The sequence below is a fragment of the Hippocampus zosterae genome, chromosome 6 (genome assembly GCF_025434085.1).
Source record: "Hippocampus zosterae strain Florida chromosome 6, ASM2543408v3, whole genome shotgun sequence".
Classification (NCBI taxonomy): Eukaryota; Metazoa; Chordata; class Actinopteri; order Syngnathiformes; family Syngnathidae; genus Hippocampus; species Hippocampus zosterae.
The window spans coordinates 3,780,344-3,799,830 of NC_067456.1; the positions used below are offsets into that span (position 1 = coordinate 3,780,344).

The window sequence follows — 19,487 nt, forward strand, 5'->3', positions numbered from 1 at the left end:
ACCATGTATAGTAAGGCGTTTTTTGACGAAATTTATAGCCGAAAAAAACGACAATGTTTAGTAAGAAGTTTTCAGCCGAAAAAAATGACCATGTATAGTAAGGCATTTTTGACCGAACAAAACGACCATGTATAGTAAGGCGTTTTTATCCGAAAAAAATGACCATGTATAGTATGGCGTTTTTAGCCGAACAAAACGACCATGTTTAGTAAGGCGTTTTTGACCGAAAAAAATGACCATGTATAGTAAGGTGTTTTTGACAGAAAAAAACGACAATGTTTAGTAAGGCGTTTTTGACAGAAAAAACGACAATGTTTAGTAAGAAGTTTTTAGCCGAAAAAAATGACCATGTATAGTAAGGCGTTTTTCGACGAAATTTATAGCCGAAAGAAACGACAATGTTTAGTAAGGCGTTTTAGCCAAAAAAAATGACCATGTATAGGTAGGTGTTTTTGACAGAAAAAAACGACAATGTTTAGTAAGGCGTTTTTAGCCGAAAAAAATGACCATGTATAGTAAGGCATTTTTGACCGAACAAAACGACCATGTATAGTAAGGCGTTTTTAGCCGAAAAAATGACCATGTATAGTAAGGCATTTTTGACCGAACAAAACGACCATGTATAGTAAGGCGTTTTTTGACGAAATTTATAGCCGAAAAAAACGACAATGTTTAGTAAGGCGTTTTCAGCCGAAAAAAATGATCATGTCTAGTAAGGCGTTTTTCAACGAAATTTATAGCCGAAAAAAAACGACAATGTTTAGTAAGGCGTTTTTGACTGAACAAAACGACCATGTATAGTAAGGCGTTTTTGACCGAACAAAACAACCATGTATAGTAAGGCGTTTTTAGCCGAAAAAAATGACCATGTTTAGTAAGGCGTTTTTAGCCGAAAAAAAACGACCATGTTTAGTGAGGCGTTTTTGACCGAAAAAAAATGACCATGTATAGTAAGGCGTTTTTCAACGAAATTTATAGCCGAAAAAACGACAATGTTTAGTAAGGCGTTTTCAGCCGAAAAAAATGATCATGTATAGTAAGGCGTTTTTTGACGAAATTTATAGCCGAAAAAAACGACAATGTTTAGTAAGAAGTTTTCAGCCGAAAAAAATGACCATGTATAGTAAGGCATTTTTGACCGAACAAAACGACCATGTATAGTAAGGCGTTTTTAGACGAAAAAAATGACCATGTTTAGTAAGGCGTTTTTAGCTGAAAAAAAAATGACCATATATAGTAAGGCATTTTTGACCGAACAAAACGACAATGTTTAGTAAGGCATTTTTGACCGAACAAAACGACCATGTATAGTAAGGCGTTTTTAGCCGAAAAAAATGACCATGTATAGTAAGGCGTTTTTCAACGAAATTTATAGCCGAAAAAAACGACAATGTTTAGTAAGGCGTTTTTAGCCGAAAAAAATGACCATGTATAGTAAGGCGTTTTTCAACGAAATTTATAGCCGAAAAAAACGACAATGTTTAGTAAGGCGTTTTTAGCCGAAAAAAATGACCATGTATAGTAAGGCGTCTTTAGCCAAAAAAAATTAGCATGTTTAGTAAGGCGTTTTTGACCGAACAAAACGACCATGTATAGTAAGGCGTTTTTAGCCGAACAAAACGACCATGTATAGTAAGGCGTTTTTAGCCGGAAAAAAAATGACCGTGTTTAGTAAGGCGTTTTTGACCGAACAAAACGACCATGTATAGTAAGGCGTTTTTCGACGAAAAAAACGACCATGTATAGTAAGGCCTTTTTAGCCGAAAAAAAAGACCATGTATAGTAAGGCGTTTTTCGACGAAATTGATAGCCGAACAAAACGACAATGTTTAGTAAGGCGTTTTTGACCGAACAAAACGACCATGTTTAGTAAGGCGTTTTTGACCGAAAAAAAATGACCATGTATATAGTAAGGCGTTTTTATCCGAAAAAAATGACCATGTATAGTATGGCGTTTTTAGCCGAACAAAACGACCATGTTTAGTAAGGCGTTTTTGACCGAAAAAAAATGACCATGTATAGTAAGGTGTTTTTGACAGAAAAAAACGACAATGTTTAGTAAGGCGTTTTTGACAGAAAAAACGACAATGTTTAGTAAGAAGTTTTTAGCCGAAAAAAATGACAATGTTTAGTAAGGCGTTTTAGCCGAAAAAAATGACCATGTATAGGTAGGCGTTTTTGACAGAAAAAAACGACAATGTTTAGTAAGGCGTTTTTAGCCGAAAAAAATGACCATGTATAGTAAGGCATTTTTGACCGAACAAAACGACCATGTATAGTAAGGCGTTTTTAGCCGAAAAAATGACCATGTATAGTAAGGCATTTTTGACCGAACAAAACGACCATGTATAGTAAGGCGTTTTTAGCCGAAAAAATGACCATGTATAGTAAGGCGTTTTTGACAGAAAAAAACGACAATGTTTAGTAAGGCGTTTTTAGCCGAAAAAAATGTCCACCGTTTCAAATTCAGATTGTACAATTCAGTTTCAGTTATTCAGAAAACTTTTATTAGTCTCGCAATGGAGAAATTCCCAATTCATAGCAGCAATGTAATTAAAGGAAGAAGTAGAACAACAAAATATAGGAGCTGGTAGAAAGGCAGCCACTATCGCGGCGCCATTTTGAAGTCAAAATAACAAAAATAGCACAACACAACACATGGGACACAGGCAGTCGTGCAATCTTCACAAATTTTCTGCATACACTTTGTTGTTATATGTGAGGTTCACAAATTATGACAATAAACATATTTTTCTAACAGTTGTTTTTGAGACTTTTTTTTAATGTGGGTCAAATATGGCTCATGAAAGATGTGGCTTAGTTGAGCTTGAATTCAGGCTCATATCAGGAACCTGTTCCGGCCCAGCGTTGGGCCGTAGTAGGGCCAGATATGGTTTTACAATGCGGCTCAGATCTGGGCCGAATGCGGCCCACATCATGGATGCCAGACGTGGGCCACTGCAGGAACGTCACTCATTGAGGTATGTGGGCCGAGTGTACTGCCGTGTCTGCCCCAGAGCTGGGCCAGACCAATTTTGCTGACTGGTTTGAAATTAATTTTTAATTGAATGACATTTAATTTCCAGCAACAAAATGCAGCGGTCGGTTATTGTTCCAATTATGTAAAAAAAAATACAACATCTGACAAAACAGCGGAACCAATCCAAAATTACAACGCTCATAGTGAGAAAGGAATCTTTTGTTGCCATGGCAACCCTTACATTGCCAAACGAGAACAGAACCTTTTCTCCCTTTTCTGGATTTGCACCAACAACTATAATGGTTTCCTCTTCCATAACATTTGGTAGAAACTGGCAAAGGAAAAGTTTTCTCAGCTGTTTATCGGGAAAAAAAAACATTGATATTGTTCCACAAATAAGGCATTCAAGCCTGTTTTTTTTGGGGGGGGGGGGGGCGTGGGGGTGGAACCTGTACTTAAAGCTGATCTGAGTGCAAACAAGTGTTCGTATGAGAAGTCCTCTGTGACAGTGGTTCTCAAACTTTTGACACAAAGCAGCACTTAAAAATAAAGACGCATCACTGCTCTCCAGGTACCAACATCATAAAATACAGTAGCCTAGTAGGCCTAAGTGTGTGTCAAAAAACAAGGCAAGGATTTCATCCCTAAAAAGTACATTTAACATTATGAAAAGCCATAGTCACATAAAGCATTTAGAGCACAAACACTGCCTTCAATAACGACAAAAAAAAAAGAAACTAAACGAATCATTAAAACGTACGGCACATAAAAGTTCAATAAAGCATGTATATGAATGAACAAGTAAAGATTCAATCTGAAATTTAAATCCAACTCATCTGTACTTGAAGAAGACTCACTGCTCGATGACATCATCACGTATGCACACCGTCAGCCAGCCAGGTCGCCGGCAAACCCGCGCGGCCCAACGCCCACCACGAGGCCCCGCCGGCGCTCGCCAACGCCAGCGCAGCAGCGGCGGCTTTCAGCACGCCGCCGGGCGTCCGGCTGAAGTCGGCAGGCGCCACGCTGGCCAGCGTGGCCACGGTCACGGTCAAGGTGAACAAAATGGAGACGGCGGTGTTAATGGCCACGATTTGGCCGAACTTGGCGAAAGGCACGATGACACAGAAGAAGAGGGGGAGCGTGGAGATCACCGTGGTAACAGCGCTGGACACTATGGCAACACCCACATGGTTGACTGCCTCCACGCTGCGTCTCTGCCTCCGAGCCGCAGCCTCCTGCCAACAAAAGGCGACGTGAATGCCACATGGTGATTTGGGCCTCATTTCATGTCGAACTCGCCTCCTTCAAAGGCACCGCACAAACTTTTAGCCGTTTTTCTTCCATGTCTGATGAACTTGGTGAAGCTGCTGCACCTCAAGCGAGATAGCGAAACATGAACTGTATGTAGGAACACAAGGAAATGAGTAATGGATGACCTAGACGGGGCAACCCGGTAGTCCAGTGGTTAGCACGTCGGCTTCACAGTGCAGAGGTACCGTGATCGATTCCAACTCCGGCCTCCCTGTGTGGAGTTTGCATGTTCTCCCCGGGCCTGCGTGGGTTTTCTCCGGGTGCTCCGGTTTCCTCCCACATTCCAAAAATATGCGTGGCTGGCTGATTGAACACTCTAAATTGTCCCTTGGTGTGAGTTTGGGCGTGGATGGTTGTTCGTCTCTGTGTGCCCTGCGATTGGCTGGCAACCGATTCAGGGTGTCCCCCGCCTACTGCCCGAAGACAGCTGGGATAGGCTCCAGCACCCCCCGCGACCCTGGTGAGGATCAAGCGGCTCGGAAGATGAATGAATGAATAAAAATAATCATCTTAAGTAGAGGGCGGCCCGGTAGTCCAGTGGTTAGCACGTCGGCTTCACAGTGCAGAGGTACCGGGTTCGATTCCAGCTCCGGCCTCCCTGTGTGGAGTTTGCATGTTCTCCCCGGGCCTGCGTGGGTTTTCTCCGGGTGCTCCGGTTTCCTCCCACGTCCCAAAAACATGCGCGGCAGGCTGAATGAACACTCTAAATTGTCCCTAGGTGTGAGTGTGAGCATGGATGGTTGTTCGTCTATGTGTGCCCTGTGATTGGCTGGCAACCGATTCAGGGTGTCCCCCGCCTACTGCCCGAAGACAGCTGGGATAGGCTCCAGCACCCCCGCGACCCTAGTGAGGATCAAGCGGCTCGGAAGATGAATGAATGAATGACCTAGACGGGTATGAAGGTAAATCTGGAATTAATGGTGGATGGATCCTGTATAGGTATGTTGATACTTGAGAAAATGAATGTTTGATGGATAGATTACTGTAATAGAGGTGTATATGTACGTAAGAACGTTGGGTGATTGGTATCTACAGCTGTAGCTAAAAAAATGGAGGTGTGTAGGTACTGAACATGGGAAACACTGGTGGATGCACGATCGCTAAATAGGTCTGGAGGTACATCGGAAAGATGGGTGGAAGGATAATAAGTAGTTAACTATGGACCATATAGTATGCAAAGAATATGCGGACGAACGATGGCGACGTAGATAAGTAGGTAAATGGGTAGAGTCGACGGGCATGACGCCTGAAGCAAGATAAGACGATCCAGGCTTACGCAGCCGAGCCCCGCAGCCGGAGGTGTCGTCTCCCCGGCCAGCATGTACCCTTCCACCAGGTGCAGACAGTAATCCACGGATGATCCCACCAGGATGGACAGAGAAATGGCCTCCACCGCTCCCAACTCCCAGCCCAACCAGTACATGGCCGCGCCCACCACGCAGATCACTCCTGACAAAAGACCACACGGTGGCACCGTTGTGGCCCAAGCGGGCCTGAGGAGCTTTCAATGTCCTGAAAGGTTCATGACGGTACCCAGGATGGTGACGAGGACTGGAAGCAGTAGGAAAAGATGAGCGGTAAAAACCGAGACGGCGGCCACGCAGATAAGCAGGGACAGCAGCAGACTCCAGAGGGCGCTCTCAACACCTATAACACACTCCCGTTAGGTTGCTTCATGACGCAGAAACCTAGACCGCGGCCGTACCTATGATCTCCATGAAGATCTGCTTCCAGTGCTCACAGGTCTGAAAGCCTCGCCTCAAGGCCGAAGACGGCGGAAGAGCCGAGAGTTGCTCCTGGATGAAGGTCTCCCACCGCAAGAAGTCGGAGTAGGTCTGGAAGGAGGACTTGCCCTTGTACGTGGTCTGGAACGAGAGGACTGGGGGGACTGAAGGGCGACGGATGAACCAGAAGCGCCGAGCGGCCGGAAGGCGGACTCACCGACTCAAAGGCCATGGAGATCCATCGGACCTTCCCGGCGTGTGTTCCCACCGCCCCGTGGGAGAGCTGGCCCGGGAGCAGGTTGGGCTCGGGCAGAGCGTGACATTCCGGATGCAGCAGAGGCAGGACGGAGGACAACTTGTGACCTCATCACAAAGCAAACATATGATACTTTTTATGATCATTATTTCATCATTTACAGAGAACATTTTCTGTTGAGAAACTGCATTCTTGGACAAACGACTTGGACAATTTGAAGGTCTCCAAATGAGTATTCGATAATCAAGCATAATTGATTAGTTGTTGATGAATCATTGCACCTCGTGTGTGTGTTATAGTCATAAGTGTGTATGTCAAAAGACGTCGTTATGGTCGTTTTTGTGAACTGGTGATTAAAAAAAAAGGCCTCATCTAGTAGATCGGGGTGTCAAACTCATTTTTTAGCGCGGGCCAGATTTTAATTACAGTTTCCCCTCTACCGCCATTATGACTGAAATCATATATATGAAGTAAAAAATAACGGTTTATTCACGTTAAATTTACTGTGAGGAGTTTGGTGAAAAGAAAATGCTTCCAGTATCACTCTTATTTATTATTCATTCATTCATTCATTCATTCATCTTCCTAACCGCTTGATCCTCACTAGGGTCGCGGGGGGTGCTGGAGCCTATCCCAGCTGTCTCCGGGCAGTAGGCGGGGGACACCCTGAATCGGTTGCCAGCCAATCGCAGGGCACACAGAAACGAACAACCATTCGCACTCACACTCACACCTAGGGACAATTTAGAGTGTTCAATCAGCCTGCCACGCATGTTTTTTGGAATGTGGGAGGAAACCGGAGCACCCGGAGGAAACCCACGCAGGCCCGGGGAGAACATGCAAACTCCACACTGGGAGGCCGTAGCTGGAATCGAACCCGGTACCTCTGCACTGTGAAGCCGACGTGCTAACCACTGGACTACCGGGCCACCCTCTTATTTATTACAAATGAGAATTTGAGAAATTTTGGGAGAGACTTTAGCAAGCATCATGAAAGCTGACATCTTTGATTTGCTTTGGCGGGCCACATAAAATGATGTGGCGGGCCCAATCTGGCCCCCCGGCCCTTGAGTTTGACACCTGTGATGTAGACGTTATTTATAAAGCTTTGGCAACAAATCAGGCAAGCAATTTCTCGTCGGATGTTACCTGAAGGCAAGCACTGCGCTCCTCCGGGCTTCACGAGTTGTTTATTTGCACTCACGGCTTTGCAAATCTTGCACAAGTGTCCCATTTCCTGGAAAATGTCAAAGTCGGGATCCAATATGACGTTGCCCTATTCGGGGGTGGGGGGCGGGGGAGAAAATAAAGAGCAGCTTGATTTCACAGAATTCTGTTGACTTGACACGCGATGAAGGCGCAGGAGCCTCACAATGTCTCCAATGACATGATTGCCTCGACGCTGCGTCCGATTAACTCCCAAGATGCCAAAGACCACGAAGACCATGGCGCCCGTGTCGACCAGAGGACGCACGGCCGGCCGGCCGCAGGCGCCGCCCGCGCACGGGTTGAAGCCAAACATCTTGGATGCTTTCTCGGGCGCCGCGGAGGCGGAATCTTGAATGGCAGCGCACAAGAAATCGTCAGGCGGACAACTTGCGGCGTGTCAGTTGCGCCTCGGTCTCACCTCTGGGAAGAGGAGCGTAAAAGGTTCCCCGCGTGGGTCCGTCGGGGGTGCCGCTGACGCCGCAGCCGGGCGGGCTGACGCACACGCGGGTCGGATGAGGCCGCAGTTTGTGCTGGGCAAAATGCAGTTTCCTATCAATTCAAAATTGAAACTTGAAACAGATCCGGTGCAAATGTCACGTGCTAAAAAGTTAAATACAACTGAAATGTACTTGACAGAGCCTGATTAAATGCCTTTACCTGCTGTGCTGCTGCGCCGATGCCGCCACATAAAATAAAAATTCAGGCATCCAGCTGTGGCGGCGGTCACAGGATCCAGACGTGATCATCCAGCCAGGATACGGGTAGTAGTCGTGGGAGACGCACACCGTCATTCTTTTGGTGTAGTTGAGCCACGGATGATTGAAGGCCTGTCCACATACGAGAAATAAGACGACAACTTCTGTTCAAAGACACACCGAGGGGGGCGGGGGGGGGTGCCTGCTTAACCCTCGTAGTCCACCGTTTGCGATAAATGCAAAATTATGTCTTTGAATCAAAGGCAAAGGCATTCGGAAAAACACAAGAGAGCTGAAACGTATGAGGGGGTTCTAAAATGGCCGAAATTTCATGACGTCACCGGCTGATAATTCTCAGGCATTGCAGCAATAATAAAAAAGGTTTTGATTCCGTAAACTTCACAATTTACATATTTTGCACCATAGAGACCCATTATAATTCATATTTTTGAATGCATCGTAAACCTAACGTGTAAACATGCATTTCGCGCGATTTTTACGTCAATCGCTTTGTTTTCGTTTGGACAGACGTATGCATGCCACATTGTTGGGTTGAGGTCATTCCAATTGTGCAACTTTTATGTGGCGCCAGAGGCAAACGAGTTTGCCTTTTTTGCAGGGGGCTTCAAACCAATGCATTTTACATGAACACGTCCGGTCGGGATTGTTAGTAGGGCTTGGTTGGGACCTCCAGACACAATTTTTTTTTTCCTTTTGCAAAAAATAAAGAATAAAAAATCCCAAATAACTAATAAAATCTATATATGTACGGATAGCACAGATGCCTCTGAACATTTTGAGTGTTTGAAAACAAAAAATGTATACATTTTGTAACATACATCATTTCCAAAATTGTAAAACGTGTAACTTAGGGTTTTTTTGTTTCGAAGGACCTAAGGGTTAAAGGTGTAACATTACCGCAAAGTTGACGCTAGTTTCCTTAGCCACCATCTATGGCACGTGTGCCTACCTGAAATGAAGACACCTGCTCGCGCTCTGTGCTGCACAGTGTCCACGGGGAAGGAGTACTGGCGTTAAGGGAGAAGCGGTAAACGCTGTCCGAGCTTCTCGCCTCCAACTTTGATATGAAGACCGTGAGTAAGGAGCCTACAAAAATAAAGGGAGGGCTCAGTAATGCATTGACACAGGATCGTCTCGTCATCTATGGCTTGGTAGCTCAAGAAAATGTTTGCTAGAACAGCTGAACTTTATTAGGGGTTGATCAGAGGTGAGATCTGGCTCCCGTAGAATGTTAACTTGAATTTGAATGCAATTTTTTTTATTCTACCAGAGCCGCATACCTAGTTAAAAGAGGGTGTGCACACTTGTGCAACCACATATCAGTTTTTCCTCTTCTTGAAAAAAAGATGTCTTTTTTGCTGTCGCTGTTTTTAAATGGAGTGATATATTATAAGGTATAATTCACATAAATGGTGGGAAAGTTTTGAAATAATTTATCTCGTTCCAATTTTATTTACATCACAAAAAAACAGACAGGGGTGTGTAGACTTTTTATATCCACTGTCATAGGCACTCGCCTGCCTTCTTACCTTCCTACAAACCCACAGCCACATTTTTAGAAAAAAAAAAAACTCATTTTGTCACAACATTCATTGCATAAAGATTATTTCATCTTTTGTTGAGGCAATACATTTGTTGAAAAAAAAAAATAATGTCAAATTTGCAAGTCTGTATTGGGCCTGTTTTGGATCGGATGTCTTCCCTTCCTTCTTTCGCACCCATTTTACCTGTTTGGTTGCTGGTCGCATTTTGCTGTGCTGCGTTTGGAGGCGCCATTGAGGCGGCTGCTGCTGCGCTGTTGGACGGCTCATGCGCGGACATCCCGAATGTTGACGAGGACGCGTGACGGGACAAAGAGTGCGGCTTCTCCATGAACACCCCTGAAGAATACATGGTGCTTGGTTTTTTGTTTTGTTTTTTAATTTGAAGGAATTTCTGGTTTGGAGCAGCTGATGCGGCCTTACCTGAGCACATGGGGCAGGAGATACCTTGACTGCTGAGGTTGCTCCTGAGAGCCAGAAGAGTCTGGAGGTTGGTGTCCTGGCGGAAGAGTAAGGGGGCGCGGGAGGCTGGCCTCAGCAGGCAGCAACAGCCCGCGGACACCAGCAAGAGGACGAGGAAGACGCCTGGGTGACAATCAGGGTGAACAGTTACGTGCAAAATACAAGTACGGTTCGACTTAGTATTTGCTCAAAGCATCACTGGTGTACTAAGCATACATAAGAATGCATAAAATGTTTAACAGCTGTTGATTTTTTTTGGGGGGGGGCGGGGGGAAATATTTGATAGTGCACTTCCACATTAATTAGGCATCGACCCACATGGATTTTTTTTTTCATTTTTGGCTTATTTTGATATTTGTCAGAATTACATTTTTTGTCTTAAGATAAGATATCCTTTATTTGCCCCCAGCAGCAAGAATGTAGGTAGAAAGAAGAAAGACAAAAAACAACAAACACCGTTCATTCATTCATTCATTCATCTTCCGTACCGCTTGATCCTCACTAGGGTCGCGGGGGGTGCTGGAGCCCATCCCAGCCGTCTCCGGGCAGTAGGCGGGGGACACCCTGAATCGGTCGCCAGCCAATCGCAGGGCACACATAGACGAACAACCATCCACGCTCACACTCACACCTAGGGACAATTTAGAGTGTTCAATCAGCCTGCCACGCATGTTTTTGGAATGTGGGAGGAAACCGGAGCACCCGGAGAAAACCCACGCAGGCCCGGGGAGAACATGCAAACTCCACACAGGGAGGCCGGAGCTGGAATCGAACCCGGTACCTCTGCACTGTGAAGCCGACGCGCTAACCACTGGACTACCGGGCCGCCCTAATTATTATTATTATTATGTTGTATTTCATTTTTTTTAAAATCATTAAAATGTATCCAAAATATTGCTGATTTGAAAAGCATTTTAACATCATCCGCTGAAATCAGCCGGACCCTGAAATTGTTCTTGTTCTTTTTCCATATTTATCATGCTGGTGTCGCAAATACCCCATACACGCCTGTTCTCCAACACTTTTACTTTTTTGTCCAAATTTTGTCGTAAAAAGTCAACACGTTAAATATTCAACCGTGAAACAGAATAAAATGAGCCACCAAAGTGCAAGTTTTGGCTGGTTCATGTCTGTCGACGAGCAAAAGCCCTTCCGCCACCCCCGCAGTTCCCTCCAGCTCTTTTTCTCATGTAGACTCGCACAGGTGAAGGTAAGACAACCTTGGTAAAATATTTATAGCTCGGAAATCATGCGGAGAAATGTTTTTGGAACGTAGAAATGGTCAGCGCGCTCCTTGGAAATTTCCAGCCCAGTTCACTCCGTGACGGCCTTACCTAGAACAGTTTTCCTCCTTTCCACAGCTGGCCGGACCACGAAACGCTGGAGGGCCCGCTGGAGTTTTGCGCTAACCACACCTTGGTGCCGGTGCCCTGCGGGGTTCAGCGGTGCCTCCACCGACAGGGAAAGAACGGCCGCGTCGCTGTCTGCCTCTAGGAGATCTGGCGCCGGATGCAGACGACAAAGGGCAGTTGCGGACGTGTCCACGAGCGGCCGTTTACGAGTCCGTGCCGGATAGTAATCTCACCTGGCTCAGTTTCCAGCGACAGCAGGGCCACGTCGTCGTCGTCGTCCGACAGAGGGCCGTGGCTCGGTGACAAGCCCCCAAACGATTTGCAGCTTGTGAGGAAAGAGGGAGCGAGACAGCGGAGGGGATTCGATCTACAGATTGCTGTCTTTTTTTTTTTTTTTTAAAGATGCAAATTTTTTTTTTTGCAGTACAAGCTTGGTCATGAAACAAATCAAATCATAAGTCAAAGCACGACTGTAGTTCAACTACCGGTAATGAAATGGATCATAAACTTTTCCAGAAAAGAAAATCCAAAACATCTCATGACACGAGTGACGCATCCGTTGCCTTGCGCAAACGCAATTCGCTCACCAGCGGAACTCGTCGTTCTCGTGCGGCTCCACGCTCCGCGTCCAGATACACAAGGCGGCCGGCATCAGGATGCAAACCCAAAGCCAGCAGCAGCTGACAATGAGGGCCATGAACAGGCCAAAGTCGCGCACCGCTGGGATCTGCGTCAAAGAACCTTGAAACGTTCACTTTGCGGGGAAAAAAAAAACACTTTCTATTCATGCAACGAGACGAGACCGGAAATCGGACGCTTGATCTGTGACGACCTCGGAGAGGGCGTTGGCGGCGTAGGCGGCCGCCGTGGTGAAGGAGGTGAAGAAAGTGGCTCGGCCGGCCGTCTTGACGGTGTAGACCATACGCCGCCGCGGATGGCCGAGATGGGCCGCCTGTCTGAAGGTGTTGATGAACACAAACACATCATCCACCCCTGAGCGAAGAAGCAAAGAAAATGGCTATCATTTGCCTCTCCCCCCCCCTCCAACTCCCAGCCAGTTCCAAATTGCATTTATTTCCCCTACCGATTCCGATAATGACGAAGGCGGCCACTCCGTTGAGAATCCCGAGGTACCTGACGCCGAACGCCACGTGGTACAAGAAAAGAGCCATCAGGCAACTCACACCGATGCTGGCCAACCCGAAGAAGGTCAAAAAGGCTGCGTGGGGTGTGGGGGGGGGATGGGGGGAAGAAAAAAAAAACGACATTCATACGTACAATCACGAACGGGGTTGGAAAAGTCGCTAAAAACATCAAACAAGACATCGCGCTTTTTATAAATTCAGTGGAAGCCATTTACAAGGGGGGGGGGGCACGTAGAACAGCCGACGGCGCGGGGTCGATTAATTCTAATGAATACTTCAAATCGATGAATCGCCCGACCGCAAACGGTTTTGATATACGAGCATGACTATCAATGGTACCAGAGAAAGAGGTCAGGACGTAGACCAGCACGCTAATGCAGACCCCGCTGATGACTGCCAGCATCATATCGTTCCTGAAGGTGTGCCTCACTTCATGGTCAAACAGCTCCGTTCCCCCGTAGAGAACCTTCACTTGGCTGACATCAGCAAAGACGGCCAAGACGGAGAGCAGGTTACGACTTGCACCGCTGTCAACCCGATGACAAGACTTGGTCAGACCTGGTGGATTGCTTGGCCAGGATTTCGGCATACTGCACCGCAAAGTCCTTGAAGTGGCTCCTCTGCTCGTCGGCTCGGTCCTGCACGGAGTAGTAGGATGGGAGAGGGGCGCCGAAGTGGATTTCGCTTCGCAGGAGGGAGGAGGAGAGGTGATCGGGGGAGAGACTCTCATCCACGTACCAGTAGAACTGAGGGTGGGTGATGGCCAGACTCAACGAACCTGCAGGGACAAGTAAGGTGGACTTTGGGGCAGTCAGGTTTCCAGGCGGGGAGGGACCCTGAACCGGTTGCCGGCTAATCGCAGGGTACACAGAAACAACCATCTGCGTTCACACTCACACCCAGGGACAATTTGGAGTGTTCAATCAGCCTGGAATGTGGGAGGAAACCGGAATACCCGGAGAAAACCCACGCAGGCCCGGGGAAGAACATGCCAACTCCTGACAGGAAGGCAAGGAAGCCCGCGCCTCTGCGGCGGACGTGCTTACCAGTCGAGCACCACAATTCAGAGTGTTCAATCAGCCTGGAATGTGGGAGGAAACCGGAATACCCGGAGAAAACCCACGCAGGCACGGGGAAAGAACATGCAAACTCCTGACAGGAAGGCAAGGAAGCCCGCGCCTCTGCGGCGGACGTGCTTACCAGTCGAGCGCCCCGTCGCCCAAACTTTCACATCCTATATGTTGTTCTATTCTCCAAATATAAAACCTGCGATTTCTATCGTGGCGGTAAAGAGGCGTTAAGGTGGCGTTTGATGCTACCGTGTGCTCACCTTGTATGTCGGCCAGATCTGGACCCATGCCGTCGTAGTAGATCTTCCCACCTCGCTCGCTGGGGTAGAGGTATGACAGGAGCGAGCTGGGCGGGGAGCAGTACAAGGGCCCCAGCGGGAGGTCCTTCAGCACCTCCACGGGCTTCCAGCAAAACTGAGGGAATTGCGGGTGCCGCATGAGGAGACGCTCCACCTCGTGGATGGTGCGCAGGCGCTCGGGAGTGAAGATGTTGCCGTCGCCCTCGCCCTGAGCCACGAACACCAGCTCGATCCTCCACAAGGCCTGACTCTGGAGGTAGTAGTCGGGGGTCGAGCGCCGTCCGCGGCGGGCTGACGCTTGATGGCCCGCAGCCGTCTCGGGGGCGTCGTCAAGTGTCCCGTTGTTGACCGGGTTCTCCTTCGGTTGCTCCCCCAGAGCCTCGGCCTCGCCGCCCTCCGAGTCCCTCTTGCGTCTGTCCCAGGAGCCCAGCTGGGTCTTCAACGCAACGGCGAGGGCGTCGAAACGCTCGGCAGAGAAGTGACTGTGCACTTCGAAGGCACCGTAGGAGAGGTCGATGTCCAGAGGCGGCCAGTAGAGGAGCATGAAGGCAAACAAGGCGCAGGGCAGGACCAGAAACCCCCCGAGGACGGCCCCGCTGGCCCAGGGCCGCGTGTAGACCCAGGCCACAAGCCTCCACGGCCCGCCTATCACCGCGTGCCTCAAACCTCCAACCGTCGCCACCTCCACCTGCTCTTCCTCCTCCTCTACTCCCCGGGTTGTGTGAAACAACAGCGCCTCGTCGTCCGCGTCCATCCTTGTTGTCTGGAAGGGATCAACAAAGTCAAGTAAAAAGTCAAATGCGATTGCACGCAAAATCGTCAGGGATGTTCGGCTGATGAAGAGGACATAAAAACGTTTTCCGATACATTATCTGCTGCGCCCAATCATAAAAACCTTGATTATGAACACGAAGGCCCACTACCCTTGTGTATTTTAATATTGGTCATGATGGTGGTACTCGGGGCGGGGTTAATCGTTTTGAGGTGGTACATGGAGGGAAACCTTTTGAACTCATTCAGTAGCAGCCAATTCTGGACCAAGTCTGAAAAGACGTATATAAACGTCTTTGGGAGTGAAAGAGTTCATTATATAATACGATATCATAGGACAATGTAATGTTGCCCTAAGCAGTAGAGCGTGTCACTTTTTCATATGATTCGCGACTAAATTCAACCGTGAGCATTGCGAGCGGCAATGGAGTCAGCCTAATCGTCAGCTCAAATCGACATGCCTCAATGAACGACACCAAAGTGCTTGCTCGATTTGTTGATTTTTTTTTTCTTTCCCAAATTCTTCCAATCAGACCGATGCGACGATGCTATTAGGATTACTTTGAGTGTCTGGGATTAGCCTAAAGGCGTGATCGTGCTAAATGATGACAAGCCAAGAGTGAAGATGTACAAGACGATAAAAAAATAAAGGGAAGACGGATGATCACACACACGCAAGCGTCGCCGCATCATCTGTTGAAAGAAAATCCATGTTCTCTGCTTTTGCAATGACAGGACGAGCTGTTCGTCTTCTTGCACTCCAACATCAAAAGTGACAAGAAGACATGACAGATTAAAAAGCCCGAGAGGCACATTGCGACAGTGCCATCGCGCAGACTCGTAGGAGTGCTGTCGCTTTGTCGTGAAGCTGCGAACAGAGATAAGAAGGCGCCGAGGTCTGCAAAGCAACGTGCCCGCTGGCTTAACTAGCTTGTGTTTAGCGCCTGCCATCATTGTTCAACACTTCCATTTCTCAGCACGCGTTAGCAACACAAAGTCCATTTACAAGCTGTGTATGTGTGGGCAAAAAAAAATAAAAAGTCGTTCTGTCTCCGATGCCTCTATTTATACGAGTAATCTACATGCCTATGATTTTCATGAGACAGATGTCCATCTATTTTCTATCGTGTCTATGCCAGCAGCACATGCCGGCCATTCATTCATTCATCTTCCGTACCGCTTGATCCTCACTAGGGTCGCGGGGGGTGCTGGAGCCCATCCCAGCCGTCTCCGGGCAGTAGGCGGGGGACACCCTGAATCGGTTGCCAGCCAATCGCAGGGCAACAACCATCCACGCTCACACTCACACCTAGGGACAATTTAGAGTGTTCAATCAGCCTGCCATGCATATTTTTGGAATGTGGGAGGAAACCGGAGCACCCGGAGAAAACCCACGCAGGCCCGGGGAGAACATGCAAACTCCACACAGGGAGGCCGGAGCTGGAATCGAACCCGGTACCTCTGCACTGTGAAGCCGACGTGCTAACCACTGGACTACCGGGCCGCCACATGCCGGCCAATAGACACATAAAAATATGTACCGTATATATATATTTTTTAACCCTCAAAAATTATTACATTATAGGGGATAAACCACCAAAAATCGCTTTTGGATGAAAAACGGAGGTTGGCTTTCTTTAGTGGTTTTTAAATGTACTGTTTTTTTTAACCATGTGATAAAATATATACAAAACGTATATACTGTAACTACACACTACCGTATTGTAGGCTATTTCAGATCCATAGCCCATAAAAACAATAGAGGAGGAAAAATATCTATTTTTAAATAAACATTTTTGGCAGTGTTGGACAGAAACCCCCTGCATCCAAATTTGGTCAATTTCCTACTTTTCCCCACATCGATACTATTGCCCAACCATGTGGATCTGTTACTTTTACAAATTACACTGGTCAACATTTTACTTTTTTTTTTTCCCAGTCATCTCTGATTAAAATTTGCCATTGACCCAATTCATTAACCGATTCCAAAGTGTTAAAAATTGGGAACATAACTTTAAAAATCCTCAAATATGTTGTTTTATGACATTCCATTTAACAATGTTTTTACAGTACGTTTCTTTACAAAGTGCAAAACTGCAGGTTTCTATTTGTACTAAAAATGCTCAAAAAAAAATTATGGTTTTGTGGAGCTGGAACAGATTAATGGCATTTCCATTCATTTAAACAGGGAAAGATGCTCCGATGTACATAAAAATGAAGAACTATATTTTAGCTGACCATTTAGACGTTGAAAATCCTTCATGCCATTCTTTGGCTACGCTGCAACAATAAAGTGAGAGTTCACACCGACGACCTTTTGTCAATGCTCGTGACCTTTACTTGCCTTCACTCGCACCTGTTTGTACTTGGCTGTTATTTTTCATTTTGTGCCTATTTCTACTCAGGACACCTCTCACAATTCTCATATAAGAAGCTTTATGTTGAGTCCAAGTAGGAAATCTCCTTAACATGTCACACAAAAAGGATTTAATGTTAGCCAAGCAGCACTTACATGAGGCTGATGGGAGGGGGCGAGGGGGAACTCGGGGTCCGTTCAGGCCTTCTGGGTCCACACGCAATGTGCGCTTTGGGGTATCATCCCCTCCTGCTTCTCCTGAAAGGTGACGCTTATAGTCATGAGTCATCAAGCATAGCCACCAACACTCCAACTCCTACAAGAAAAATATTTGGCTTTCCCTATGTTTTGCATTTTTTTGCACTGGCGTTTCTCGCCGCTCTCCTCTCGTCGCCGCTGGTCGTCCGGGCGACAGAGTCAGCGAGACATTTCTCCCCTCCTCTCTCTCTCTCTCTCTCTTTCTCTCTCGTGGCTTTGTTCTGAGTGGAAGGCAGGCAAGGAGTGTACCAAATCATTTATGTACACACTGCCAGCAGAGAGCAAACAAGAATATGATGGGAATGCAGAAAAAAAAAAATCTTCACAACCAGATTCACCTGATCAAAGAGGGTGAAGATGGGCTGTTTAGTGGGGGATGTAATAGGAGAGCACCCTACAACCCCCCCACCCCTTGGTATTTTGGCCGAGTTGGTACCATCCAGTCAGGTCGTGGTTGAAGCGAAGGCGCGCTTATAAAATCAGAATGATTGGCTACAGTGGGAAACAAAAGTGCAGGCAGTTGGGCATAATTATGTGGAATACGAGTTTATTAGCAAGCGGTTCATTTCACGGTGTGTGTGTGTGTGTGTGTGTGTTACTTGTCTTGGCTCTGCCTTACCCTGCAGGGCCTCTCATCTAACATTAATGACTCCACATAAGCAAACTATCCATCAGCTCACTTCTCAGCCTTCCCTCCCGCGGATCTGCTTGACATTGAGTGTAATGTTATTTATCATCTCCATCAGTGGTTCTCCATTTTTTTTAACAGAGGAGCCCCACCTGGAAAAATGTTTGAAAACATAGAAGCAACCCCCAAATACAGTAGCATAGCAGGCCAAAGTGTTCATCAAAAAATTAGCACATTTAATTTTATACAGCAGGGTGTTCTGACTCAGCTATTTGGTTGAAATTGAGTCACTGGCAATTTTAAATTTTGTGTCACCGTAGAGCTGTTCAAAACAGTTCATTTGGTTGGAGCCTATCCCAGCTGTCATCGGGCAGTAGGCAGGAGACACCCTGAACTGGGTGCCAGCCAATCTCAGGGCACACATAGACGAACAACCATCCGGGCTCACACTCAAACCGAGGGACATTTTGGAGTGTTCAATCAGCCTGCCGTGCATGTTTTTGGAATGTGGGAGGAAACCGGAGTACCCGCAGGCACAGGGAGAACATAGAAACTCCACACAGGAAGGGACGGGGTGGGATCGAACTCTGCACCTCGACACTGAGAGGCCGACGTGCTAACCAGCCAACCACCATGCCACCCAATATACAAATCTAATATACATTGTATAAGTATAGTTTCTATTATTTAAAGCGTAACTGCCATTGACAGCTACATATGTCAAAAATTCATTTTAACTGGATAGACAGTGAATGAGTTCAAAGTTAAGATTGACTACCTCAAATTAACCTCATAAATATCAATAACGGTTCTCTGACGGGTCGGAATTATTTTTCAATCGTTGGAATTTTATTCATTCATTCATTCATTCATCTTCCGACCCACTTGATCCTCACTAGGGTCGCGGGGGGTGCTGGAGCCTATCCCAGCTGTCTCCGGGCAGTAGGCGGGGGACACCCTGAATCGGTTGCCAGCCAATCGCAGGGCACACATAGACGAACAACCATTTGCACTCCCACTCACACCTAGGGACAATTCAGAGTGTTCAATCAGCCTGCCATGCATATTTTTGGAATGTGGGAGGAAACCGGAGCACCCGGAGAAAACCCACGCAGGCCCGGGGAGAACATGCAAACTCCACACAGGGAGGCCGGAGCTGGAATCGAACCCGGTACCTCTGCACTGTGAAGCCGACGTGCTAACCACTGGACTACCGGGGCGCCCGTTGGAATTTTAATTCAAGATATTATTATAATTATTGTTGTTAACTAATAGACAGCACTTTCAGAACTCTTCGACAAAAGCTTTGTGCCTGCGACCGAATTACAGCCGTCGAGATGCACAGTACGAACTCGAGTATATTTTCTTATAAGCGACTGTGACGTGAAGCACTTTTGGGAAAATGC

The 19,487-nt window shown here is 47.0% G+C and overlaps 1 protein-coding gene across 1 annotated transcript; it reads right to left on the reverse strand.

Annotated features, from left to right (window-relative positions):
• Nucleotides 1-3,407: 3,407 nt before the first annotated feature.
• disp3 (dispatched RND transporter family member 3) lies at nucleotides 3,408-17,694 on the reverse strand. The gene is made up of 21 exons (XM_052067694.1): nucleotides 17,352-17,694; nucleotides 14,030-14,831; nucleotides 13,258-13,477; nucleotides 13,039-13,175; nucleotides 12,639-12,773; nucleotides 12,387-12,547; nucleotides 12,142-12,281; nucleotides 11,788-11,879; nucleotides 11,537-11,701; nucleotides 10,164-10,325; nucleotides 9,927-10,079; nucleotides 9,149-9,285; nucleotides 8,141-8,310; nucleotides 7,902-8,032; nucleotides 7,647-7,831; nucleotides 7,424-7,550; nucleotides 6,236-6,381; nucleotides 6,000-6,159; nucleotides 5,828-5,941; nucleotides 5,571-5,743; nucleotides 3,408-4,218 (listed from the first exon to the last, which is right to left on the reverse strand). The coding sequence occupies exons 2-21, from the start codon at nucleotides 14,820-14,822 to the stop codon at nucleotides 3,853-3,855; spliced, it is 3,867 nt and encodes a 1,288-aa protein (XP_051923654.1). The 5' UTR covers nucleotides 14,823-14,831; nucleotides 17,352-17,694; the 3' UTR covers nucleotides 3,408-3,852.
• Between the last annotated feature and the right edge of the window lie 1,793 nt (nucleotides 17,695-19,487).